This window comes from Eublepharis macularius, chromosome 12, assembly GCF_028583425.1.
Source record: "Eublepharis macularius isolate TG4126 chromosome 12, MPM_Emac_v1.0, whole genome shotgun sequence".
In the NCBI taxonomy this organism is placed as follows: Eukaryota; Metazoa; Chordata; class Lepidosauria; order Squamata; family Eublepharidae; genus Eublepharis; species Eublepharis macularius.
The window spans coordinates 56,775,035-56,801,359 of NC_072801.1; the positions used below are offsets into that span (position 1 = coordinate 56,775,035).

Consider the following 26,325-nt stretch of genomic DNA (forward strand, 5'->3'; position numbering starts at 1 on the left):
TAAGGGCCCTGAGGACCCCCCCTTCTGTCCCCTTCCCTCCCAAAGAGCAAGAAGATGAGTTTCCATCACACACTCTGCTGAAGGAACTGAGAGGTGAGAATGTCAGCTACAACCGTCATGGCGAAGCATTTCCGGCTTTCTAGGTTTCAAACAGGTTGATGATGATGATGATGATGATGATATTCGATTTATATACCGCCCTTCAGGACAACTTAACGCTCACTCAGAGTGGTTTACAAAGTATATTATTATTATCCCCACAACAATAATCACCCTGTGAGGTGGGTGAGGCTGAGAGGGCTCTGAGAGAGCTGTGACTGACCCAAGGTCCTCCAGCTGGCTTCAAGCGGAGGAGTGGGGAATCAAACCCGGTTCTCCAGATTAGAGTCCTGCCGTTCTTAACCACTACACCAAACTGGCTCTCTGAGTGCACCTCCCACCTCTCCAAGTATTAAAAAGTTAGAGGAATAGTATTGCTGAGGTTAGATGAGGGAAAGCTCTGGTGACTTACAGTGTAAGATGTCGGAAGGGATCTTTGTTGGGTGCTGCTAAATTGCGCAGGAGCATGCGAGACCAGGAAACAGTGTTGGGGTTGGAGGGAGTTCTCTGCTGAGTAAATTTGCTACATATGGAGCTAAAACCATAGAATAAGGCCTTTTTGGAAGAAGGGCCGAGGGTGTCTCTCTGGTCTGCAGGGGGGAAGGAGGTGGCTAATTTGAGTCTGAACAACCTTTTCCTGGTGCTGGGGAGTGCAGTGCACAACAGTGGGGCCTGTTTACCAAAAAATAAAATCCAAAAGGAACTGGGGAGCATCGTCTTGTGGCCCATGCAGGGCAGGTGTGCTTGGCTCTGAATAGATCTCTAGCAAAATGAGACCGGGTTTTGCATTACGGATCCAGGGGGTGGGAGCCGGTTTTCCCCATGATGGGGGTAAGCTGCTGAGCTCATTCCCAGAGATCTCAATGTTTTGGGTGCGTTATCTGTGCCATGCCCATGTGCAGAAGAAGAGATGAGTGCCTCTGCCCCTTCCGTCATGGTGGGAAAGGGAGATAGGCTTCATAATCTACAGTGTGCCCAGCCGTCTCGGGGTTCTGGCTTGCTGGCCTTTTCCTCTGCTGTTCCGAATTCCGGTGTGTCTGCAGTGGCGTCAGTAATTCTGAGCCCGGCCCTCCTTCTCCTTTCAGGTCGGGTTCCTGAAGATCCTGCACAAGTACGAAATCACTTTCCTTCTGCCTTTTGTGCAGCATCTGGGGAAGGAGGTCTCTGCTGTGCCGTTGCCGAACCTGAACCTTCGAGTGATTGACATTACGACGGCTTCTGAAGGTAAACGCTCTTCTCCTGCCCTTGGTGGTTGTGCGGCTCAAGAGCAGGTGTGTGGTCCAGAGGTACGCGTGCTCCTTGGCTGTCCTGCAACAGAGCATGGGTTACCAAAATGTTCTTCTTCCCGCCCTAAGCCTTTGTGGGTGGGAGGGTGTAGACCTTTCTGCTACTCTGTGTTCGCCCCACCCCCCCAACCCAGCCTCTTTTAATCGTATGTGGCTCCTTATTACAAGGCCGGGCTCCACTCCGAATGGAGTTAGAGTCTTGTTTGCAAATGCAACTGGCTAAAGTCTGTCCCTCTCCCAACGATGCTTTCATGGGCCTAACTGGGCCTAGGGCCTCCCTCGCCCGGTACCCTCCATTCCCCTTTCCCCAAACTTACCTGTTGGCAGCCGTAGCACCTGGTTGCAGGGAGGCCTGGGACACTGTGGAGACTGAGAGACAATACAGACGAGACACCTGACGTGTGGAGGACACGCGTTGGTTTCCCGCACGGTTCCACGGGAAGTGTAGTGAGAGAGAACACAAACTGTGTTTTGAGAACTGTAAACCCAAGCGCCTGTGATAATATCTTCTAGACAGAAAAATTGCCCATTCTTACAGAAACCTCTTACAGAAACCTTTTCTGACATAAAAACGTTTTATTAAAAAAATCCCATTTAAATTTTAAACATTGTGAGTGCATTAATAGAATTCATTTACCAGAAAATTTAAACGTTGCATGAATATACAGCCTCATGCTACATAATTTGACCAGTTTGGATCATGCATCTGACTTGATTCTCGAAAGCTTATGCTGCAATAAAATTGGTTAGTCTTAAAGGTGCTACTGGACTCTTTTTGATTTTGTTGCTACTACAGACTAACACGGCTAACTCCTCTGGATCTATGACCATTAGATTATAATATATCTTAAATGGAAAACTATCTTTAGATAGATTTTTCCTAAAAAAAAACCATTTTATTAAAAAATCCAATTTAAATTTTTAATAATCCATTTTTTAAATTAAAAAAAGACATTGATTTTTATCCGCCCTGCCAGTCAGTTCTCACTGGGAATTTTCTGTCCTTTGCCTCCTCATTTCCTGGCTGCTGCAGTGGTACCATCCTGTCTGTTGCAGGCTGGTGCTGGCCGGAGCTTCTTACACGCTGGATCCAAACAGGAGGGAGGTGATTAGGCATTGCTTTCAAGATAATAAAGAGTCCAGTAGCACCTTTAAGGCTAACCGACTTTATTGTGGCATAAGCTTTCAAGAACTACAGCTCTCTTCGTCAGATGCATGAGGAAGGTGCTTGCAAGAGGCTTTGTGTTTCTGAGGTGGTGGAGATTGTGCACATGCGCTTGCCCACATTTTGGGAAATCACTATTAGCCCCTCTCCCCCCTTTTTTGGGGGCAAGGTGACATTATTCTGACAGAGAACCGACTTGGATATCTTTTGTCTGATGACTTGCAAGAGGTGCATAGCTTGTGCATTTTCCAGCAAGCAATTGCCTGGCTCTTAACCGGTGGAAATATTTGAAGTGCTGTGTCAGGAATAGAGGGCGGCTGCCTTTATTCAAGGGGAAGCTATGCAGGGCAGGACCTGTTGACAGACAGCAGCAATCAGGTGGCCATTCCTCCGAGCAGCCCCGTGGAATGCAGAGGGGTGTGGCATGAAAGCTGCTGATGGGTCTTTGTGCCTCCAGGCATGAATGTCTGCCACTCCCTATCTGGAGTTCCAGGCAGCTTGCAAAATGTTTGTGACGTGATCTCTGCAGGCAAAGGGTAATCCAGATGTAGGTGATGTGAGAAACCCTATTGCATTCTGCTAGCAGACTCACCCCATTCTGGTTGGTCGTGCCTTCTCAAGCTTGGGGGGGGGCAGAACTGTTTTTTGTGGTTTGTTAGCAAAGGTTGGTTGTTTCCAGCAGAGAATAGCAGTTTCTTGTGATATCCTCCGAGCCTGGCTGCATGATCTTGAACCAGTCACGCACATTCTCAGCTTAACCTACCTCGCAGGGTCGTTGTGAGAATAAAATTGGGCCTTGCAGCACCGCAGGGCTGCTTGGCCTTGCACTTAGGGTGTGCTCTAGAATCTGTGTCTCAGGCACGCATTGCAGGCAAAGGTGGCCTCTCCTCTGGAAGTTCTGCTTAGCAGCAAACCTCACAGGGTTGTTGTGAAGACTAAATGGAGGAGAGAAGAACAGCGTAAACTGCTTTTGGTCCCCGTTGTAGAGAAAGGCAGGGTGCAAAGGAAACAAATAAATGAAGGGCAAGTCTGGCCTTCCTTACATGTGTTCTCCACTGCAGTTCCTTACTCCTTCTCATACGAGTGCTTGGGGGCTATTATCCCATGATGGCTGACCCCCCCGCCCCCAACAGGCCAGTGTTGTGAGTTAGGGGCAGGGTTGAGTCCTATTTGGGGCTCTCCAGTCGGCAGCCTATTTTATCTCCTTCCCCAGATCCATATGGGTGAATGAAGCTCAGCCGTTTCCTCTTTCTTGGTCCTGGGTAGGGGGTCAGTTGCACAGCCGGCCCTTTTTGGCTGGCCTCCTCCTGAATTTGTCTTGTTTTTTTATTTAACGTAACTTGCCTGTTTTGGGGAGCTGTGTTCTGTCTGTCCTTCCCGGGCCTTGAGGACCCGGGCCAGTGTACTGCCCCTGCGGTGGAACGATTTCAACTCTGCAGCTGGGTCCCGATCTCAAGATATTGTGGGCCACGAGCGCTGAGCAAGCTCTAGCTTCCAAAGAATTCCCACCTGTACTCAGGAGGCTTCTAAAGACCCAAATAATGTGCCCTGGGGGCCATGTGCCATTGAAGGACGTTGGCTGGGAGAAGATGAGCACGCCGTTTGTGCGTTTCCCTGCTACAGCCGTGAAGGTCCCAGCCTGGTGCTCGCATACAGTTCTGTTGCTGCCACCTAGAGCATTCCGGCAGTGCCTCGAGGGGGCTGCTGCGGCATCATTTTTATTCTCCCGCATGGCTGATGGACGTGCCGCTACGGTGGTACGAGGCGTGCTTGTTCTTCTGCTAAATATTGCCGACTCTCCTTGGAATAGTTAATCGCTAGGTTAATTTGCTGCCTGCTCCTCTCCTTTCGCTCTCTCCCCCATCCACCCCCCCCCCCCGCTCCCAACTCCCTATTTGCTAACACAGTGGAGGAACAACGGATGGGGCTTAGCTTTGAGCAGGAGTCCAGATTTGCATGGGGTGGTGGTGGGGGAGTTCTGTTTGTAATCCGTTAGGGACGCCTAATTCTTTGTTCCAGAAGAGAGGCTGGGGTGGGGGGAGAACTGCCTTGCTTGTCTTCTGTGGGTCTGAATGTTGGTGACCAATGAGATGAGGGGGGCTCCCCTCGGCTTTCCTGGTCACCCAAATGCTCCTTTTTCCGTTTGCGACTCCGTCGTAATGGGGAAATATTATTCTTAAACTGCTTAAGTCCTCAGCTGCCATACCAATAATGCTGTGGAAATCCCATGGCAGAGATGGGAAAGTTCCCTTCTCCTTTCCCCGATGATTGCTGCCCCCTACAAAACCCATTCTAAGCGGGGGGGGGGGGGTGTTACTTCTGGACAGTGCCTGGCAGCCTCAAGACCTAGCCCTGGATTGCATCTGGTTTTCCTGGCATGTGAGGGGAGAATAGTTTGGGGCAAGTGTGTTTGTGTGGGGGGGGGGTAGTTGTGAATTTCCTGCACTGTGCAGGGGGTTGGACTAGATGACCCTGGGGGGTCCCTTCCAACTCTGTGATTCTAAGTAGGAAGGAAGAGAGGGTGTGTGGAGGCTGGACCAACTGAATACTTAATAGCAGGGCTTTTTTTCAGCGGGAAAGTGGTGGAACAGAGTTCAGGCACCTCTTGAAAATGGTCACATGGCCGGTGGCCCCGCCCTCTAATCTCCAGACAGAGGGGAGTTGAGATTGCCCTCTGTGCAGCAGCATGGAGGGCAATCTAAACTCCTCTCTGTCTGGAGATCAGGGGCGGGGCCGCCGGCCATGTGACCATTTTCACCGAGGGCGACTTAAACTTTAAAAAAAAAACCTTGTTCCAGCTGACCGAAAGTGACGTCATTGTGCGGTCCTGAGTTCCACCACCTCTTTTCCCAGAAAAAAAGCCCTGCTTAATAGCATTCGCCCAACCAGGTTAGCCCCTCCTTTCATGTTATTAGTTGTTCCTCGTGGGACCCTTTTCCAATGCCAAGGAAAGCCAAGGGGACAACCCCCCCCCCTTTGACGTCCTCCAGGGGTCAGAGCAAGGCATTAGATTCAGCCGTTTGGACCCAGATCCAAAGGTAGGAGGGGGTGGGAGGTTCCGTCTGTGTCCTGAGTTCCCGGGGAAGGGGTTTCCTTCCTCCTCCAGGTAACCTTACGGCATCTGCACTCGTGTATGAGCACTGTTGGGAAAGCATGTGGGAATGCGTTGCAGCCGCATGCGTCGTGGCAAATCAACTTGGGAAGTCTGTGGGGATCTCTTCCCTTGCAGGGGGTCCTGCAGGCGTCGTCTGACACCTCTTGTTCCTCAGCTGCCTACCCTGGAGTGCCCCCTGCTTGGCATCTCATCTCATCTCTTAACCTGCCTTTCGGAGTGCTGCTAGCCAGCCCGGCCTTGGAGCTGAGCGACAGATCACAATGGCCTTTGCCCTCCCCACCCTGATTATTTCTCCCTTGCGGAAGACCAGGAGTGGCACAAACGGGAAGCGTGGGCTGTTGTTGCCCTTTTCCTCTGCAGCTGGTAGCAATCGGAGGCCGCTCCAAGCAGGGGCAGAGTTCACGGCGTGCTCTTTGTTCGGCTGCCAACCGCATTGTTTGTGAGCTGTGTTGCATAATTAACACTTACTAGCTCAGGTTGTGTTTCCTTTTGTGTGTGGGGGTACTGGAGGAGGCCAAAACACAAAATGATACAGCAAGCTTCTTGCCCACCCCAGGTGAGTCTGCATAGCAGTTCCCTCTTGGGCACTGTGGCACATAATTGGGCCAGACAGCAGGGCCACTCCTATGCTGGGTTAATGCCATCATTGGCTGCCAGAACTGCAAGCAAGGTTGGCTCTGGGCTTTTGCTGGCAACGGGCAAGGACAGCCCATTGTTTGTTCTGGTTTCAGCCGCAGCTCCTCAGCAGGGGCTAGCTGCTTGCCAAGGCCGGCCACTGCCTAATTCCTCCAGCAAAGGTGTGTAGGAGAAGTTGTTTGTTTTTTCCAACTTACACCCAAAATATCACAAATGACATGCAAGCTTTTGAGTTCCCCAAAACGATATAGCAGGCTGGATTTTTGTGTGGGGGGGGGCGCTACCAGAATGTACTACACTACACACTCACATTCTCACTCACACGCACACGCACTGGAGATTTTTCCACAGTGTTTGGCATTCCTCTTTGATGCATTCAGTCTGTATCCTTTGTTGGTGCACTCTGGGTTGCAGGTGTGGATTTCTGCTGCAGCCCCGGTACTTCCTGCTCCCAAGTCTTGGGGAGGGGTGTGTGTACTGTAGTGAATGCTGGTAGCCACACACAAACACACAAATCCAGCCTGCTGAGTCGTTCTGGGGAACTCGAAAGAAAGAAAGATCTTGTGGAGAGGGCCTGAGTTTTAGGCATCTCTGTTACAAAGCCAGAGAGACGGATAGAGATGGATAGATTATTATTATTACTATTGCTACTCTGTGTGTGGTACTACTCTGTGTGTCGTACCCTCAAGTCACAGCTGACTTATGGCGACCCCTGGTGTGGTTTTCGTGGCAAGAGACTAACAGAGGCGGTTTGCCGTTGCCGGGCTCTGCAACCCTGGTCTTTGTTGGAGGTCTCCCATCCAATTACTAACCAAGGCCGACCCTGCTTAGCTTCTGAGATCTGACGACATCGGGCTTGCCTGGGCTCTCTATGCCCAGAGGAATGCAAAAAAACCCTCCCGGATCTCTGGCCAATCTGGCCTGGAGGAAAATTCCTTCCTGACTTGGGTGGCAGTCGGCATTACCCTAAGCTGAAAGTGCCACGAGAGCTCATTCCTCCCCTCCCTCTCACGATCTGCTTAAATTCATACTAATCCCCCCCGCCCCCGCAATCAGTTTAACCACTTGGACTCTTTCTGAGCCCCGGTGCTTTGATGACTTTTTACTTTCATTTCTTAAGAGCCAGAAACTTCACTCTTTCCCTCCCCTTTTCTTAATATCCCGTATTCTGTACTAAGTAGCACATTTCACCTGTTTTAATGCTTGTCTAAAATTGTGGATCGCCCACAGTCCTGTGAAACTAGTAGTGAAAGTGTGGGTGGGCACCTCCCCACGTGAGCCCCAGTGAAATAAGCCCCTTGCCACAGTTCTCGTCTGTTTCAATGGTGCCATTGCAGGATCGTGCCCACTGGCACTTGTTTCCAGTTAGCCCCATACTGGGAGATTTAGCGGCCTGGCAGGAGTCCTGCTTTTGATCTCGATGAGATGCCAACAGCCGTTTTAGCAAGCAGTTGGCACCTGATACCAGAGGGTACTGCCATCACACACACACACACACACCCTGGGTGTGGCCTTCCTGGTTTTCATGCCAGCTCTTTTACCATGTTGTGGCAGAGCCTTGAAAATATATATTTTTTGCACATGCCAGCAATCGCCTTCTCAGGCTGGTGGCTGCTTCTAAATTGTTTTTCCTTCTGGGGGCAGGCTTGGCTCTTTGGCACTTTTAATGCCAGGTTGGGCATTTTTGTTTTGAAGATTTTTATGCTGCAGCTCCAGGAACCCGCCCGAGGCAGCTCACAAAATAAGAAGAAGAACAAACCTTTAAAAGGTTTTAATTAAAACCGAGACAAAGTTTTTTATACAATACAACGTGAATAAAGAAGTACCAACCAATAAAGTTTGGGATGCGTACAAGGCGGTTGTAAGGGGCATACTAATGGACTTAAATGGCAGAGCAAGAAAAAAGAAAGAGGAGAAAAGACAAGAGATTGAGGAGAAAATAAAAGCCAAAGAAGTACAGTTAAAAAAGAGACCAGGGAAAAAGAAAATATACCAGGAAATCAAAATTCTTCAAGAACAGCTAACAGCAATGAGTAATAAAGAATTGGAGTGGAATCTTAAAAGACTGAATCAAAAAGCGTTTGAGGGTGCTAATAAACCTGGGAAATATTTGGCATGGCAATTGAAGAAGAAAAGGGAAAAGAAAATAATAAATAAAATATGTGAAGAAGATAAAACGTACTTGGAGCAGACTACCATTAGTAGAGCCTTCTATAAATTCTATGCTAAGCTGTATAATAAAAAAGAAGTAAACAAAGAATCAATAGCATCATATCTGGAGAAAACCAAACTTCCAGAAATCTCGGAAGCTTGGAGAAGTAAGTTGAACAGTGAAGTAACTGACGAGGAAATAAGCAAGGCAATACAATCTGCAAATCTAGGAAAGGCGCCAGGGCCAGATGGACTTACGGCTAAATTTTATAAGACAATGGCCAATGAACTGGCACCATTCCTAAAAGAGGTGATGAATGGAGTTTTTAGGGATCAAAGGATTCCAGATACTTGGAGTGAAGCGAATATATCATTGATCCCAAAGGAGGGCCAAGACCTGACCAACGTGAAAAATTACAGACCTATATCACTACTTAATAATGACTATAAAATTTTTGCGAAGATATTGGCGGAGAGATTGAAGGGGTGGCTCTCGGAAGTCATAGAGGAGGAACAAGCAGGCTTTTTGCCAGACAGACAAATAAGAGACAACTTAAGGACAGTGATCAATGCTATTGAATACTACGACAAGCGTTGTGACAAAGAGGTTGGTTTCTTCTTTGTAGACGCCGAAAAAGCGTTTGACAATTTAAACTGGGACTTTATGTTTGCCACTATGGAAAAGCTACAACTGGGAGAAAGATTCGTCAGAGCAATCAAGGAAATCTATAGAGACCAGACTGCAGCAATTGTAGTGAATGATGAACTGACCAAGAAATTGACGATTAGTAAAGGAACAAGACAAGGTTGCCCGTTATCTCCATTGTTGTTCATCTTAGTATTGGAGATTCTGATGATACAAATCCGACAAGATGAGGAAATACGAGGAATAAAGATAAAGGACTATTCATATAAGGTCAGAGCATTTGCAGACGACATAATGTTAATTGTAGAAGACCCACTGGAGAACATGCCAAAAGTGATAGACAAGATCAAGGAGTTTGGAGACTTGGCAGGTTTCTTCATTAACAAAAAGAAGTCAAAGATATTATGCAAAAACATGACTAAGCAGAAACAACAATTGTTAATGGAAACAACGGATTGTGAAGTAACTAGTAAGGTGAAATACTTGGGAGTTGAGCTGACTGCAAAAAATATTGATTTGTTCAAGAATAATTATGAAAAATTATGGACTCAGATAGAGAGAGACTTGATCAAATGGAATAGATTGAACCTGTCATGGTTGGGCAGGATTGCAGCAGTTAAGATGAATGTGTTACCAAGAGTAATGTTTTTGTTACAGACAATACCAATCATCAGAGACTCTAAACAATTTGAAAAATGGCAGAGGAAAATATCAGATTTTGTTTGGGCAGGCAAGAAGCCTCGAGTGAAAGTAAAAGTTTTACAAGATGCAAAGGAGAGAGGCGGAATGCAACTGCCCAATCTGAGACTTTACCATGATGCAATCTGCCTAGTTTGGCTAAAAGAGTGGATGACATTAAAGAATAAGAAACTATTAGCCCTAGAGGGATATAAAAAAATTTTTGGATGGCACGCATACCTATGGCATGACAAAGTAAAGGTCAACTCGATGTTCCTGCATCATTTTGTAAGGAGAAGTCTATTTACAATCTGGAAGAAGTATAGAACTTACCTACAAGAAGGAACCCCCTTGTGGGTGGTTCCATATGAGGTGATAGATCCGAGAGCTGTGGATAATGAACAACAATGTTTAACGTACAAAGAAATAACTAAGATTGAAGTATCTAAACTTAGAATAAAGACGCAAGAGGAACTATCACCTAACTATGATTGGTTCCAGTATAGACAGATTAGAGACTTATACAACTCAGACTTTGCAAAAGGGGGCATACGAACAGAGAACTCGGAACTAGAGCAGACCCTTCTTAAAGAAGACAAGAAAAGAATATCCAAGGTATACCAAGTATTGCTGAAATGGTATACTGAGGATGAGATAGTTAAAACACAGATGGTGAAATGGGCTATAAATTTCAATAAAGAAATAACAATGGAGGCATGGGAATACTTGTGGAAAACTACAATGAAGACAACGACATGTATCAATATTAAAGAGAACATTTTCAAAATGATCTATCGTTGGTACATGACACCAAAGAAGATTGCGCTAGGGAACTTGAATACTTCTAATAAATGCTGGAAATGTAAGAAACATGAGGGCTCCCTCTATCATATGTGGTGGTCGTGTGAGGTAGCTAGGCAGTTCTGGGGGGAAATAATAAGAGAAATGAGTGAAATTTTACAGTTTCAAATAAATAAGAACCCAGAACTCCTGCTGCTAAACTTGGGAATGGAGGGAATTCCAGCCCATCATAGGATGTTGATTTTTTATATGACTGCAGCAGCTAGACTTTTGTATGCGCAGAAATGGAAAGTACAAGAAGTACCAACTATTGAAGATTGGATCTACAAATTGCTGTATATGGCTGAAATGGACAAGATGACAAGAAAACTGAGAGACCTGGACTCAGGGCAGTTCAACACAGACTGGGAGAAGCTGAAACAATACCTGGAGAAGAAATGGGAGGTGGGAGGAAAACTGTGGCAGTTTGAGAACTACTGAAATATAATAAAAGTATAAAAGAGAGGGGTGACTTTACCGGGGGAGGAAGAGAAATGTGAATTTATAAGCAGTTAGATTAATTGATTGAGATATATATAGATATGTATAGGTCAACTGATAGAGAATAATTAATGATAAGGTTTAAACATGAAGATTGACTAACTAACAATATTTTCTTTCTTTGACAAGATTTATATGCACCAAACTGAATATATAGAAGAGTTAAATTGATTGAGTATCTGAGGAGTTATATAGAATTACCATAAAAAGTTGAAATGAGTAATATATAGAGAACAAATCAAATTGTTTGATTTAAATGTGGGAAATTTTTATGGTTTATAATATATAGGTTTATATAGAATTATTCAAAACTGGAAAATGGGATAAATTGTTTATCTAAAGACGTATAGTTTGGGTGTATAATAAGTAAAGGAGTTAAAGATGTACTGCTTAATATAATGGAGAATGTATATCTGTTTTAGACAGAGGAACTTAATAGAAGTAAGGGAAAAGGGACAGAGGGTGGGAAAGCTGTTGGAAGTCAACAAAAGGGGGGGAAAGGGAGGGGGTTAGAAACGAAAAATTAGGGGAAAATTGACTGAAATGTAAAAATAAAAATGTTCTAACCCAATAAAAATTTTTCAAAAAAAAAAAAAAAAGGTTTTAATTAAAACCCAGTGTTAAAAACCCGGCCCTGCTTTCGTAACTCCTTCTGATATTTAGGGCAAGGGAAGAAACCATTTCAGTCCCCAGTGGCTGTGTGGGGCTGGGATGAGCGCCGTGGGCTGGAGAGGCAGATCACTTGTTGGGGGGGAGGCAGGGCAGCGAAACCTCGGAGGAGAACCATCTTTCTGTGTGCCAGAAGATATTTGACAACACCTTAAGAGGAAGGAGCTGTATGGAGCTGGCCAGAAAGTATGAGTTGCGTCCGAGGAGTTCCAGCTGGCAGTGGACCGGTCATGGTGTTTCTTTGCCCAAGAACAAGCTTAGTCTGGCTTCTGGAGTCTGTTGGCCGAAGCTGCTCTGACTGCCGGGAGCCTGCAGAATATCCCGTTTCGCTTAACCCGATTAGCAGCCCTGCGAAGGCGTCTCTGCAGCTCCTCTAACCAGCGAGCAAAACACGACTGCCGCCTTTCTGCTCTCTGGGGGTTTTGAAGTGGCCGTGCCGTTGGCAGTCTGGCCCCACAACAGAGCTGCTGCCCCAGAAAAATGCCTCTTCTGAGAGCTGAATATTTTGGCATTTTATGTTGCTGCCTGGCTCCCTCTACCTTCCTCTTGTTGGCGTAAGAGTTGAAAACGCACGCCTTGAACCTCTCCTGGCAAGTGTCATTTCAGGCCATTGCCTGCATATGTGTGAGTTCATTTCTTTACTCATGAAGGCTAGACACTTCCTTCCCCAAATGCATTGCCTCATAAAAAGCTGGCAGGGTCAGGATTGTCCTGAACCCCATATTTGAGGAAAACCGTTGGAACTCCTGGGGCCAGGAAGGATGGCATGTCTCCGGAAGAGAGAAGCGGGTGGAATGCAGGGCCAGTTCTGGCCTCACGTAGGAGAAGCGGGTCAGCGCCAGTCTGTGTGGAATGTTGGAGGAAAATCTGAGAGCGGCTGTAGGAAGAGCAAGGCTGGAAGATCAGCTGTAAGACCCCAAAGGCCACTGCCGACAGCTTTTTGGATACACTGGAAATGTCCAGGAACCTACAACCGCTTCCACTGTATGAAACTGTGCTCCTCTCTCCTTCCCTAAACACAGTGCCTCCCCTCTCTGCCTTCCACCCCACCATCAGCTGCTGGGCACCAGAAGAGGTTTTCCCACCAGGCCAACTGACCTTCCACTGGGGATCACCCAGCTGTCTTCAAGTGGAGGAGTGGGGAATCAAACCTGGCTCTCCAGATTAGAGTCCTGCCGCTCTAATCTGGAGCATTGTCTCTTGAAATGTGGAACGATTTAGACTGTTTGAATTCGAAATATATTGTGGCCTGAAGAAGGATTATAGTGGATCTGAAACGAGCGAAGAGGGAATTGGCCGGCGTGTGCTCGTTGCCCTACCTACCTCAACCAGCGCTGTCTCATATCCATCTTGACTTCGCGGTTGCTTCGCTTCGTGGTCTCATCTTGACAGCTTTACAGCTGAATTAATTACGGCTGCGACATTTGCCACAACTTTTACGAACGCCAGAAATTTATGGGACTTATTCTGGTTGTATTTGAAGAATTAATCTCTCTCTTCAACTACGAACTGTGTGCTTAATTGATTGATATATTAATTATACTTTATGACTTTGTTTATTTACAATTAATATATGTATTAATTTTCGAGATTGTGTTCTCCTTTGGCACACTTCCTTTTGTGTTAGTTTTGTGTCTAATACTAGGGTTGCCAGTCCACCCCTGGGGGTGGGGGATCCTCTGCTTCCACCCTCCACCCCCTGCCCCCATTTACCTGGCTGGCGAGGGAGGCATGGGACTCATGGACGCGCTTCTGGGCGGTGTGGCACGTTCCTGGGTGGCACCGCACACTCCCTTGGGCCTAAACAGGCCTGAAACAGCCAGGATTGGGCTGCTGCCGGCCACGGGAGTGGTTCCCCGCACAGCAGTGGCCCATTCCAGGTCGTTTCGAGCCCAATCCTGGCCCTTTTGGGCCTGTTTCGGCCCAACTCGGGCCCGAAACGGCCAGGATCGGGCTGCTGCCGGATGGGAGAGCACTCCCCCGCCTGGCAGCAGCCCAATCTTGGACGTTTTGGGTCCGGATTGGGCCCACTGCAGAGCACAAGAGCGTTCCCTGGGTGGCCACAACCTGCACCATGACATCACTTCCCAGAAGTGACATCATCACGCAGGCCCGCAAGCGCACACATGTGAAGGGGAAGAAATCAAGGTAGGTGCCAGGCCTCCAACCTCCCGCTGGAAAAGTCGGGAGACCTGACAACTCTACCTAATACACGCTTTCAGAAAGAAAAATGGCTGGCAGCAGCCTGTGGATTGTCAATCAGAAACATGCATATTTCAAGCTCAGGCAGAAGAGAGGTGGTGGTGGTGTGGATGTAGCAATATAAGGACTGTTCTCTTTAGCCCCGTGGCACTCGTCAGTGTATTTCAATTTGCCACAAATTTCCTACGACTGATATCCAGGCATGGCCATAATCCTCTCCACCGCTGCATGTCGTTCTCTCTCTCCTCAGAAGCTAAATATAAAACACTCCAGAGCCTCCGTCAGATGTTCCACACAGAAGAACACGCTGCCACTCCGGTTTCTGCCAGGAGCCTTTTATTCTTTGGATCTGAGATCTGAGGCGACATCCACATGCAGAGGGGGGACTTTTCAAGAGGTGAAATGTTAGCAATTACAGGCCTCCCGGTTTTCTTACAAAAAGGTCCTTTCTGCGAAAACTACTCCTCCTCTAAAGAAGCAGTCTAGCCCTGCAGTGCCTGTTCTTTTCCCAAGTTCATGCCGCAGAAAGAGTGACGTATGCTGGAGTATTGGCAACAGCAGTAGCAGCCTAGTTAGTATAGTGTAGTGGCTAGAATGTTGGATTAGGATCTGGGAGACCTGAGTTCGAATTCCCGCTCTGCCATGGGATCTTGCCGGGTGACCTTGGGCCAGCCACACTCTCTCAGCCTAACCCACCTCACAGGGTTGTTGTGAGGATAAATGGAGGAGTGGAGAACAACTTAAGCTACTTTGGGTCCCTGTGGGGGACAAAAGAGGAGGGTATAAAGGAAGAAAATAAAATGCTTTGGGGGGAACTTCTTCCCACTTACCGTAATATTTGCTTGGGGGAGAGGACACCTACTTTGCACGCAAGCCTAGCGGGCATTTCCAGCTGAAGGGTCCTGGGTTGCAGGCCCATTGGGCGAAGCCACCAAGAACCGCTCTTTGTTGCTGTGTGCACCACACCTTCTTAGGGATGCAGGAATGCCCGTGGAGCCCCAGAGCAAGAATCGGGCCCAATAAGCTGACGATCTGCTCGGCCCCTAAAAAGAGCCAGGATAGTTTCTCTGAATTGGACCCTGCTGCGCTTTCTTCTTTGCAGCTTCTTGCAGTGGGAAAAGCGTGTACGTTGGTGTGTCTGTGTGCCGCTTCAGCAGAGGCCCGTGGAAACGGCTGACGGAGGCGCTGTGCATTCCCCAGCCTCGCGGGGCTTGAGCAGTTTGGCACTAAAGGCTCTCGCGTCTGGCATTTGACTTACTGACACTGATTTTCTGCAGTATGCCAGACGTGATGGGAGTTCTTGCTGTGCAGCAAGCTGCCCTTTTTGGGAAAACCGGTTTGCAACTTCAGAACCACCGATGGGCTGCCTCTCCTGCCCCCCATTCTGTAGCCAGAGCGAGTCTAGGATACTTGCACGTTGGCATTCCGTCTCTCCTGTATATGTATGTGTGTGCCGTCAAGGCGCAACCGACTTATGGCGACACTGTCATAGGGTTTTCGAGGCAAGAGATAAGCAGAGGTGCTTTACCATTGCTTTCCTCTGCAAAAGGCTTCCTTGGAGGTCTCCCATCCAAGCAGCGACCAGGATTGACCCTGCTTAGCTTCTGAGATCTAACAAGGTTGAGCTATGCCAGGGGTGGCCAAACTGCGGCTCGGGAGCCACATGTGGCTCTTCTAGACATATTGTGCGGCTCCCTGAGGTCTCCGAGTATCGCCATTCATTTTATTTCATTTTAGTTTATTTCCCTCTTTTCCTTTCCTCCTTTCTTTCCAAGTCTTTCCTTTTTTCCTTCCGTCCTTCTTTCCATGACTTTCATATTTTCAATAAAAACGTCGGGGTTGCCAGGTCTGACTCAGAAATTATCTGGGGACATTAGAGGTGGAGCCTAGCAAGGATGCGATGTCACTTTTGTGATGTCACTTCTAAGTCAAAGGTCAGGTGATGGCTCTTCCCAAGCTCCACCCCTTCCGATGATGTCACTTCCAACATACTGCACCCAAACCCCACCCCTTCCTCTGATGTCACTTTCAGGACACGCCCCCAAACCCACCTCCTCATCTGAAGTCACTTCAGTGCATCACGTCTTGCGGCTCTCAAACATCTGACGTTTATTCTGTGTGGCTCTTTCGTTAAGCAAGTTTGGCCACCCCTGAGCTATACCATGCTGTTTTCCTGCCCCTCTGTCCTGCAGCCCCTGCTTATTTCCTGGCTGATCAGCATGTAGATATGCACAAGAGAGCTGCTTTCTGCCTGCTGTATTTTAGCGAATCGGGACCAGGTCCGTGGTAATCCTCCGCAATGCTGCTGCTGGCGCTTAAGATGGAGAGAAGGGAGTTCTAGAGTGGGCGTTGCAAATTATCCCCACACAGCATGGCTTCGTCCGCTTGCATTAATTACTAATGTGAGTATCACCCGAGCATGGCTCGCTCCCTCCTTCCCAGCATTCTTCACAGCCATCACAGAGAGACAGACTTCCTTTCCAGAAAGCAAAGGTGAGGAGGTCTAGTCCCACCTCTTCCTTCTGTTCACACAGAATCCTAGGGTTGGAAGGGATCCCCAGGGTCCTCTAGCCCAATCCCCTGCACAATGCAGGCCATTCACAACTACACACATTCACAACTGCCTACATAGAAGGAGGCAAGAAGGTGTTTCCTGCTGCTCCATAGAGTAGCCCGAAAGCCTTAATTGACAAGAGGGTGGAAGCTAGGAGAGACATAGGCTGCACTGTCTTGCTGCTCCTTGGCTTCAGGACTACTTTGCTATTTTCAGGAGCAGCCATGGGTGCCATCCTCTATTCTTCCAGCTTCTGTTTGTCTCCCCACCCTTTGCTGCATTTTTTTCAAATGTGGTTTGGACGGTCTTTATGCAATGATCATAAAAATAACAACAACATTCGATTTATATACCACCCTTGTACACCAACTTAACATGCGCTCAGAGCAGTTTACAACGTATGTTATTATTATCCTCACGACAATCGCCCTGTGAGGTAGGTGGGGCTGAGAGAGCTCTGAGAGAACTGTGACTGGCCCAAGGTCCCCCAGCTGGCTTCGAGCGAAGGAGTGGGGAATCAAACCCAGTTCTCCAGATTAGAGTCCTGCCACTTTTAACCACTACACCAAACTGGCTTGTGATCAAAAGTGCCTTTGGACACCCTGTGGATGGGAAAGTGTGCATTTTTGCAAATCCAACACACGTTCGGCACCTTTTTCCTTGCCTCAATCCCCATGGGTGCCTCCCCCACACACCACCCGTGCCCTGGAGGGCAGTGCGTCTCTGTATGATCCCCTGCTGCGGGATTTCAGTGAAGCAGAATGGACAGGTTTTACTGTCTCGGAGGATCATTTCGCCATTCACTCTTATGGTAAATAGGTATTTGTTTGTAAATGGGTCCAGTCGGGTGGTTTTAGGGTGGGGGTTAAATTTGCCCCATTGTCCCCAGAGAATCAAGCCTTGTCCTATTTGTGTACCCCCACCCCCACCCCAGCTGTAGGCCCCCTTGAGAAGTTCTGCTTCTTGGTCCTTCCACGGTGAATGCTGGCCACTGACTCTAGAGCCGCTCTTTAGCATCTGTACTTTGTAGATGTCCCTTGTGCTTATTTAGTGAGACTCAGTCCCCATTTGTTGACTTTGGGCCTGTCACTCTTCTCAGTCCAGCCTTCCTCACAGGGCTTTTTGAGGATAAAATGAGGGAGCGGAGAACCATATAAGCCAACCTTGGGGAAGGAAGGAAGGGTGGCATTAAAGGCTGGCAGATCAAATCTAGCAGAAGGAGCTGAATCCTAAGGGGGGGCGGACATAGCATGAAGCATAGAAGGAGCTTTTGCATCTGTGTGGAATACTAAATATTAGCAGAGGAGTTAGCCGTGTTAGTCTGTAGTAGCAAAATAGTAAAGAGTCCAGTAGCACCTTTAAGACTAACCAACTTTATTGTAGCATAAACTTTTGAGAGCCACAGCTCTCTTTGTCAGATGCATCGTCAGCTTTCAAGAGCCACAGCTCTCTTCGTCAGATGCATCATCATGCATCTGACGAAGAGAGCTGTGGTTCTTGAAAGCTGACGGTGCATCTGATGAAGAGAGCTGTGGTTCTCAAAAGCTGTAGATCCATCTGACAAAGAGAGCTTGAAAGCTGTCAGTGCATCTGATGAAGAGAGCTGTGGTTCTTGAAAGCTGTTGATGCATCTGACGAAGAGAGCTGTGGTTCTTGAAAGCTGTCAGTGCATCTGATGAAGAGAGCAGTGGTTCTCGAAAGCTTTCAATGCGTCTGACAAAGAGAGCTGTGTGCTACAATAAAGTTGGTTAGTCTTAAAGGTGTACCGGACTCTTTACTGTTTAAATACTAGCAAAATACTACGACGTGGGAATGCTTAATGAAACTGATGGGTGATAGATTCAAGACAGGCAAAATGAAATACTTCTTTACTCAACAAGTACATAAAGTGGGGAATTACATGCCAGGGGGTATCGTGACGGGAGTTAGACAGATTGATCCGTTTTGCTTCAGCTCTGATTTCAGTTTCTGCCATTCAGATTCCATTGTTTTATTGGATGCCCCCTCCTGTTGATTGCATTTAATGTACCCTGTGTAATCCACCTTGAGTCCTCGTGAGAAAAGCGCATTGTAAATAAATATTCATGGAGAAGAGGTCTGCCAGTGGGTGCTGGCCGTGGACACAGACTCTGGGGCCAGGGCCTGCATAAAGCAAGATGCCAACTCTGTCCCCATAGTCACTCCCACAACAACGCAATCGCTGGACCGGACAAGAGCAGCCATACCATCTCAGGTTAATTCACTCACTCCTCCTCCAGTGTTGTGAAGGCTATCAAGTGTCAGCAATGCCTTTCACTCTCCGCACAGGTCAGTCCCTACGCAAAAGAACAAATGGATATAAATCTGACATTAAGAGTCACAAGACTCAAAAACCAAGGGGGGAACATTTTAATCTTCCAAGACGTCGCTGACCTAAAAGTGACAGTCCTTAAACAGAGAAGCTTTAAGGGGGAGATTATAACGCGAGGTTCCTGAGCTTCAGTTCATTCACAAATTCAGAATAATGGACCTCCAAGGGGCTGAGTAGAGACATAAAATTCTTTGCCAGTTTTAATTTCTGCTCGAGTTGCTGCAACGCACCACTGTACCTTCGCATCCTAATTCACTTCTTTGCAACATACCTCCAACTTCCTGACTGGAATATAAAGTCCGAGGCATCTCCATTCTATCAGACAAAGGGAGCTTTGGCTCTTGACAGCTTATCCCTCTCATATAAGCTTTTACTAGCCTCCCATATTGTTAACAGATTGACATCGGTTGTGGTGGTCATCTTGGAATATTCTGACAATTCTGTCCTGCATTTTTGTCCTACCTCCTCCTGTAACAATAGAGGATCATTTAATTTTCATCTCCTTCCTTTCTTGCTTCCACTCTGCCAAATTAGCTTTATTAGATTATGATCCGCCGTGGTCCTTGAAAGAATCTCTGCTTTTTCAACACTTGTAATTAGGTTTTTGGATACCTAACCCATGTCCGTTCTAGAATGTGATTGGTGTCTATCCAGAAAAAAAAAGTATAATCTCTTTCTTTTGGATGCAGGCATCTCCAAAGGTCTTCTAGTTCCAAAATACACATAAAATTGAATACACATTTAGGGAAATTCCCTCCCAGTTTTTTGGATCTATCTATTTTAGAGTCTAGCACTCCATTCATATCTCCAAGGATTAAGATTTCTACCCACCAAGGTTAATAAATGGAACGTTCACATACAGGGAAGTAAATTTCTTAAACCCAGGGCTAGGAGGCAAAATGGGAGGAGGCAACTCTGGAGGAAGGCCTCGGCCTCTTTAATCTGTTCTTTGGCCCTCTGAGACGACTGGTTAGCCACAGTATGAAATAGATGCAGAGGAGTTAAGCCATGTTAGTCTGTAGTTGAAAATAGTAAAGAGTCCAGTAGCATCATTAAGACTAACCAACTTTATTGTATCATAAGCTTTCGAGAACCACAGCTCTCTTCGTCAGATGCATTGTCAGCTTTTGAGAACCACAGCTCTCTTAGTCTAAATGTATGTATTTTATTGCAACGGTCCTTAGACCAGCTATACATAATAAAATCAAAGCATAAAACAAGATAAAATACATTGTTTAAAATTCATATACTTCAAATAAAATATCCAAACACATATCAATATAGAGGTAAGCTTAATAAAATCCTGAACGAATTTTGTTTCACTGGATTCCCCTGATATAAAAGCGGTATTAGGCAGAAGTCTTTAAAACTTAACTCTTAGTCAGGTGCATCGTCAGCTTTCAAGAACCACAGCTCTCTTCGTCAGATGCATCTGACGAAGAGAGCTGTGGTTCTCGAAAGCTTATGCTACAATAAAGTTGGTTCGTCTTAAAGGTGCTTCTGGGCTCCTTGCCATGTGAAATAGGATGCTGGACTCGTGGATCAGCAGTCATCCAGCAAACTCTTCTGACGTAGTGAACTGCAAGCTGCCGGCCCAGCTAAACCTATGACTCATTTTTCCCCTCCCTTATTATACCAGCCCTTGAAACGCTTCAGACGGTGGGCCTGGTGGTTTCAACAGTGCCGATTGTGTGACTCTCCTCCCCCCTGCCGGAGGCCTTTTATTTCCGGCTTGCACGCCCAACGGAAGGTCAGCCTCTTTGCTTTAGAGGAGTTTGGTTCTTCGCCCCTTGTGAGTCCCTCCTCCAGCTGTGCCGAGTCGAGATGTGGGAGGCTGGCTGGTTGAAAGAGCTGGCAAAATGCCATCCCCGGACTTTTGTAAGGGCTGGGTGGTGGATGCTGAGCCCTTTCCTGGAGGCTCATTCAGAGCCAGCTTTTCTGCGAATGGAGTGACGCCCCCCCCTTCCGTTGCAGTCCGGTCTTCCTTTGAACAGAGCCGAACAAGGTTCTGCATCGCTCCCTTTTTAGCTTTCTAGCCCACGGGAAAGGGGGGACAGTTTCCCAGCCCAGCGGAGGGGAGGTTGCTTCTTGGCAACCTTGTGTTGCCTTGTGTTGGGTGGGGGGGCTCAGCAAATCGGCCACAGTGAATGTTTGAAGCTTGGCTACGGTCTCAGAAGTTTGTCATTTTATGGGGAAAGGCCTGCATTTGGATGCCATTAGAGTTGCCAACTTCCAGGGGGGAGGCTGGAGATCTTCTGGAATTACAACTGATCTCCAGACAGCAGAGAACAGTTGCCCCGGAGAAAACAGCTGCTTCGAGGGGGGGGGAATTGTGAATTTTCTGCATTATGTAGGGGTTGGACTAGATGACCCTAGAGCTCCCTTCCAACCCAAAGATTTTGATTCTAAATCTAACTGCAGCCTCCGTCTAAATAAAGATTAATAAGAAAGTGCTAGCTAAAAGGTTCTAACCAAGGTGTGGATTCTCACAATTTTTAAAAAACATTTCCTTCGAAGTGGAGGGTGTGTTGGACTAGTTTTGCTTTCAGAACTAAGCCAGCTACCCAGCGTGGCAAAGAAAGCATTCTTAGTGACGGCTTTGGGGTCTGAGCATGAAGCTGCGCGATCCTTTATGCCTCTTTGAGTCCCTCTTGGAGAGAAAAGTGAAGTAAATAAATAAAACAGTTCTCAGGCTAAAAGCAGATTGTAAAAATGATTTTAAAGAATAACCCCTTAGTTAAATTCCTGGGCAAAAAGAAGCATTTTGGCCTAGTACCTATTTTTTTTAAAAAACTGTTGCTGGTTGCCTCTTGCCCCACATCGTCAGGTCGGGGCACACCGAACAGGGCTTGTGAGGAGGATCTTAATTGATACACTGGACAGTAAGGTAAGTGCCAGGCACAACAGAAGGGAGAGGCTATTGTAAAGGCAAGGTGCCACCACTGAAAAAGCCCTGTCCCTTCCCATGTTTCCTTGCCGGTGATTACTCAACAGACATACGGCATGATGCCGTTCAGATTGGCATTTCTCTCACATGCCCAATATGTGACAGTCAGTGAGATGGAGCAGAGGTTGCCAAGCTCTGAAATGCAAGTTGAGATCCCGATTGTTTGCCCCCAGTTCTTCTTGTTTTGTTAGTTTTCCCCCAAGCGCCCCCCCCCCACACACACACAACAGATATGCAAGATCCTGGGAGATAAAAAAGACATTTGAAAAGCTGGACGTGGAATTGGGCGCTGAGCATTGCTGCTGCTCACATTTTTTCAAATCTCTTTGGAGCCTTGATGACTAGAAGCTTAATTTTATTGGATGCCAAAATGTACTCCTGGTACTGCTTATTCTTGCCCTCTGGCATGGCTGTGCTATGCACATGGAGCGCAAGTGGTGCTCGGGTCATCTTCCCCGCAGCATAAGGTTTCTCAAAGTCTTTGGAGAGAGAGAGAGAGAGAGAGAGAGAGAGAGAGAGAGAGAGAGAGAGAGCCTAACCAGGTCTGTTTTTTTGAAACTGGAGAAGCTGTTTTAACTGAGCGTCTGTCATGGGGTGGGGTGGGGGCACTGTTTATCACTGGCCTGTCCCTCTTAATTTGCGCAGTGCCTTAGTTGTGTTCCCTCTGATGTCAAAGCCAGGCAGCAAATGGCTTTATTTCCATTATGCAAATAGAGAGTGGAGAGAGTCCGAGACCTCAAGGGGAAGAGTTGAGGCTGACCTTCAACCTGGCACACTCTGTCCAGCACAGGCAGCGCCAGCTCAGAAAAAAACTCTTCCCTCCTCTCCTCCTGAGCCAGCTCCCAGCCGCCCTCCAGATGGTCTTATTAGCTGACTTCTTTGCAAGGAGAGTGGGGAAATCTCATTGACTGCCATCTGTTACAGCCCAGCTCGTCTATAAAAAAAGAGAGAGAAGAGGCTTTCTGCCCCTTCGAGGCAGGATTCTTCTCCTGGCCTCGTCAGGCAGCCTTGGATAAATCAGCTGTTCATGGAAGGCAAAGGGCTTTGGGCAAAGGGAGGCAAAGCAGAGATGTAACTTGAAAAATTTCTCCAGTCTGCTGCTTTGCTGAGAGAGAGAGAGAGAGTGCCCCTTGCTCCTAGTTGGAAGGGATGACCCTAGAGCCCGAAGAGCCATTGCCTCTCTCCTGCATCCCCTCTTGCCACCCAGGCCTTGGAGCAATATAGCTGCATCTGAGCAGTTGAAACAGAAGCGAACTCCCCGTTCTTCACAGAGCCTCAAATTCCTCCTTGGAGACATTAGAGGTGACCCCGCCCTTTCATTTTCTGTTCCTCTGAATAGGGGTGTGCGCTTCGGGTGTCCAATTTGGGTAAAATACCCAAATCGGACCCAATTTGTAAAGATTCGGGATTCCCGAATCGGGGCCAGCATGAATCCCGAATCGAAGCTTCCACGAAGCATTCAGGTTGCTTCGGAAGCTTTGGGGCAACTTTACAGGGCCCCTTGCAAGCAGCAGTTCCCTTTAAAGTGTCAGGTTGCTGGGGGAGTCCCCCATCCACCTCCTAACAGCTGATAGTATAAAGGGACCTGCCCTTGAAAGCTGGCAGGGCCATTTAGACTATCAGCTGGCAGGCGGCAGGGGGGGATCCCCCCCAGCCGCTTGAAAGCTGATAAAGGGACTTGCCCCTTGCAAGCGGCAGGGCCCTTTAAACAGCCCACCCCCATAGCCCTAGCCCCCACCCCCACCCACTTGCAAGGGGCCCTTTAAAGTTGCCCCAAAGCTTCCAAAGCAACCCGAAGTAAACCTGAAGCAGGAAACCAAAATATTTTCGGGCTGCACACCCCTACCTCTGAACTGGAAGTATATCTGAACACTTGTTTAGAGCCCTCTTAATTGGCCTTTCTCCAAAACTGGGCTCAAGGTGGGTTGCCCACGTGGTACACTCAGGCTTCCCACGTATTCTGAATGGGATTGTCATGCCATGGGAACGCTCTTGTGTCTGTTGGACAAAGTTCACCAGCCTGCCCTGCCCTCCCCTCCTGACAGGCTGTATGCTTCCTGCGCGACTTTTTCAGCCTACTTGAAATGCAGCCCTCGGCTTCTGAATGTTTACATCTCAGAATGTCAGGAATTGGACAGCCTTTCATTTTCCAGGCATTGCTCCTTTGCAAATATCGGTGCACGAAAGCTGACCTTGCAAGACCCGCCTTCCTCATCTCATGCCTGGCTCAGTGGCAGAATCTGTGCTTTGCATACATATGGTCCTGGGTTCAGACTCTGGCAACTGCTGGGGAAAAGTTCTCCAGTACCAGGACTTTAAAAAAAACCCAGCTCTGCCAGAGAACTGTGCCTGTCAGAGTAGAGTGAGTTGTGTAGACAAGACTAGCAGTCTGAGAGCCACGTTTCCTTTGCGGCTCACCTGGTGGAAGGAACATTTGGGAGACTCACCTGTGCATATTTGGTTGTTCAGATTGACTGTGGGCCAGCTGTGTGTCTAGAAACTTGCAGTTTCCGTTGCACTTGGGCTCGGTGTTCAGATTCCGAGGTGCAATATACAGCCGGTATTCAGCAAACCCGTTGCACACGTTAGGATTAAGAATGAAGCACACTGTTCATGTTAAACCACCTCCGTATTATTGTGCAGAACCCCAAGGTTCATGCACCCCCACCGCTCCCTCCCCCATACAGGCAATCTCCATGGATTATTTTTTGTTCATGGACTTCAGTCATGGAGATTATTCCAGTTGGGCATGTGTATAAAACACCCCTAAATTTCTCTGTGTTCAAACTTTTTTATATATGACTAAAAACACATTGCACCCTAGAAGCTTATGATGCCATGGAATGTTAACTAACATTCTTACTTCTGACAGTCGAGGTGTCCACTCTTGCACAGTCCCCATACAGGTCAGTGAAGTTTATAGGAGAATTCCCTGGTGGATTGCACCCAGAGAGATAAGTACTTGTACAAATTTCTGACGGAGCAGTAACTGAGAACAGTTAAACAGTAACTTCTTGAGAGTTAGAGCGGTCCCTCAGTGAAACAGGCTTCCTTGGGAGGGGGTGGGCTCTCCTTCTTTGGAGATTTTTAAGCAGAGGCTAGATGGCCATCTGACAGCTATGCTGATTCTGTGCACCTAGGCAGGTCATGAGAGGGAGGGCAGGAAGGGTCACAGTGCTTAGTTCTCGTGGTCCTTTCTTATACACCCAAGGTAATGCTGATTGCCAGTTTGGGGTCAGGAAGCAATTTTCCCCAGGCCAGTTTGGCTAGGGATCTTGATGGTGCTTTGCCATCTTCTGGGCATGGAGCAAGGGGTCGCTGTGCGTGTGTGTGGAGGGGGAAGTATTTAGGAATTTCCTGCATTGTGCAGGGGGTGGACTAGATGGCCCTTAGAGGTCCCTTCCAGCCCTGTGATTCTATGATTCTAAATTGCTGTCTGGACAACTGAGGAGTGAGATAATCAAGAATTGCTACCTTTTGGGCTTGAACATCTGTCCCAAAATAAAGTGGTACATTTGGAAGTCAGCAGTCTACAGTCTTGGGACACAGAGAGAGACTTTGTTTACCGTAGCCGCCAGCCACCAGCAGCTCTTTTCTCTGTGTATGTACTGGATGTTTTAAAAAACCATTTAGGCCGTTGGCTACTCCGATGTCTTGTATGTCCACTATGTACTGTGCTGTGGAAATGCTCCCTTTTGCTTGCTTGAGCCCGCAGGCCGTCCGGCGAAACGGGAATTGGAAATAGCGAGCTGAAGCCCGTCGGCTAGGTGTCTTTGGACACGTCCTTTTTCCATTCTTGGACATATGGACAATTTCCACGTGCATGTTTCCATCCGTCTGCACTCTCCCACCACCAGAATATTAATTGTATATAGAAATATATTTATTGTTCATCCGATAGACTACCTCTTTTTGTATATATATGCACTTTAAACCTTGTTGGATACATATTTGCACTTTTGCACTTTGGATATAATATAATAATTTATACCAACATTGCATGTTTGATTTTTGTGACCCTGGTTGTTGTGCCTTTGAGTTGTCCGGCGCTCGGAGCAGTCCTCTGAGCCCGCCTGGTTCTCCAATCTGGCTGCAGGTTACAACGTCAAGTGCGAGTACACTGCCCACAAGGAAGGGGTCCTCCGCGAGGAGATGGAGCTCTGCAGCACAGCCAACCACAGCGCCTCCGTCAAAGTGGTTGTGCAGGCCAGGGTCATGGGTGAGTCCCCCTTCCTCCATCTGCATTTCAGGGGCTGACGATTCTCTGAGAGGACCGCCAAGGAATGTTCTCCTTTCTCCTTCGTAAGGGATCCTCCCCCTCGTTGTCCACGTGGCTCTCGTTCTGGTTTTCCCTTGTGATCCAAACACTGCTTCTCCCGATCCCTTAGAAGGAATCAAAGGATTCTGGAATGCAGCTTTGGAGCGCTTGCTAACAAGGGCTGCACATGTGCACAGAGAGCGTTAATGGTGAGATACATGACTTGCA

General features: G+C 47.6%; 1 protein-coding gene across 3 annotated transcripts in view; it reads left to right on the forward strand.

Annotated features, from left to right (window-relative positions):
* The window catches only part of LOC129338324 (UPF0687 protein C20orf27 homolog), an 82,907-nt gene that overhangs the window by 53,613 nt on the left and 2,969 nt on the right, over positions 1-26,325 (forward strand). For 2 of the 3 annotated variants that reach the window (XM_054992452.1, XM_054992453.1), the window contains exons 4-6: positions 1,185-1,323; positions 25,936-26,058; positions 26,147-26,306. In XM_054992452.1, coding sequence (XP_054848427.1) covers positions 1,185-1,323; positions 25,936-26,058; positions 26,147-26,304 — 420 coding nt within the window. In that variant the 3' untranslated portion in view covers positions 26,305-26,306. The remainder of the gene's footprint in view (positions 1-1,184; positions 1,324-25,935; positions 26,059-26,146; positions 26,307-26,325) is intronic. The other variant, XM_054992454.1, reaches the window with a different exon arrangement.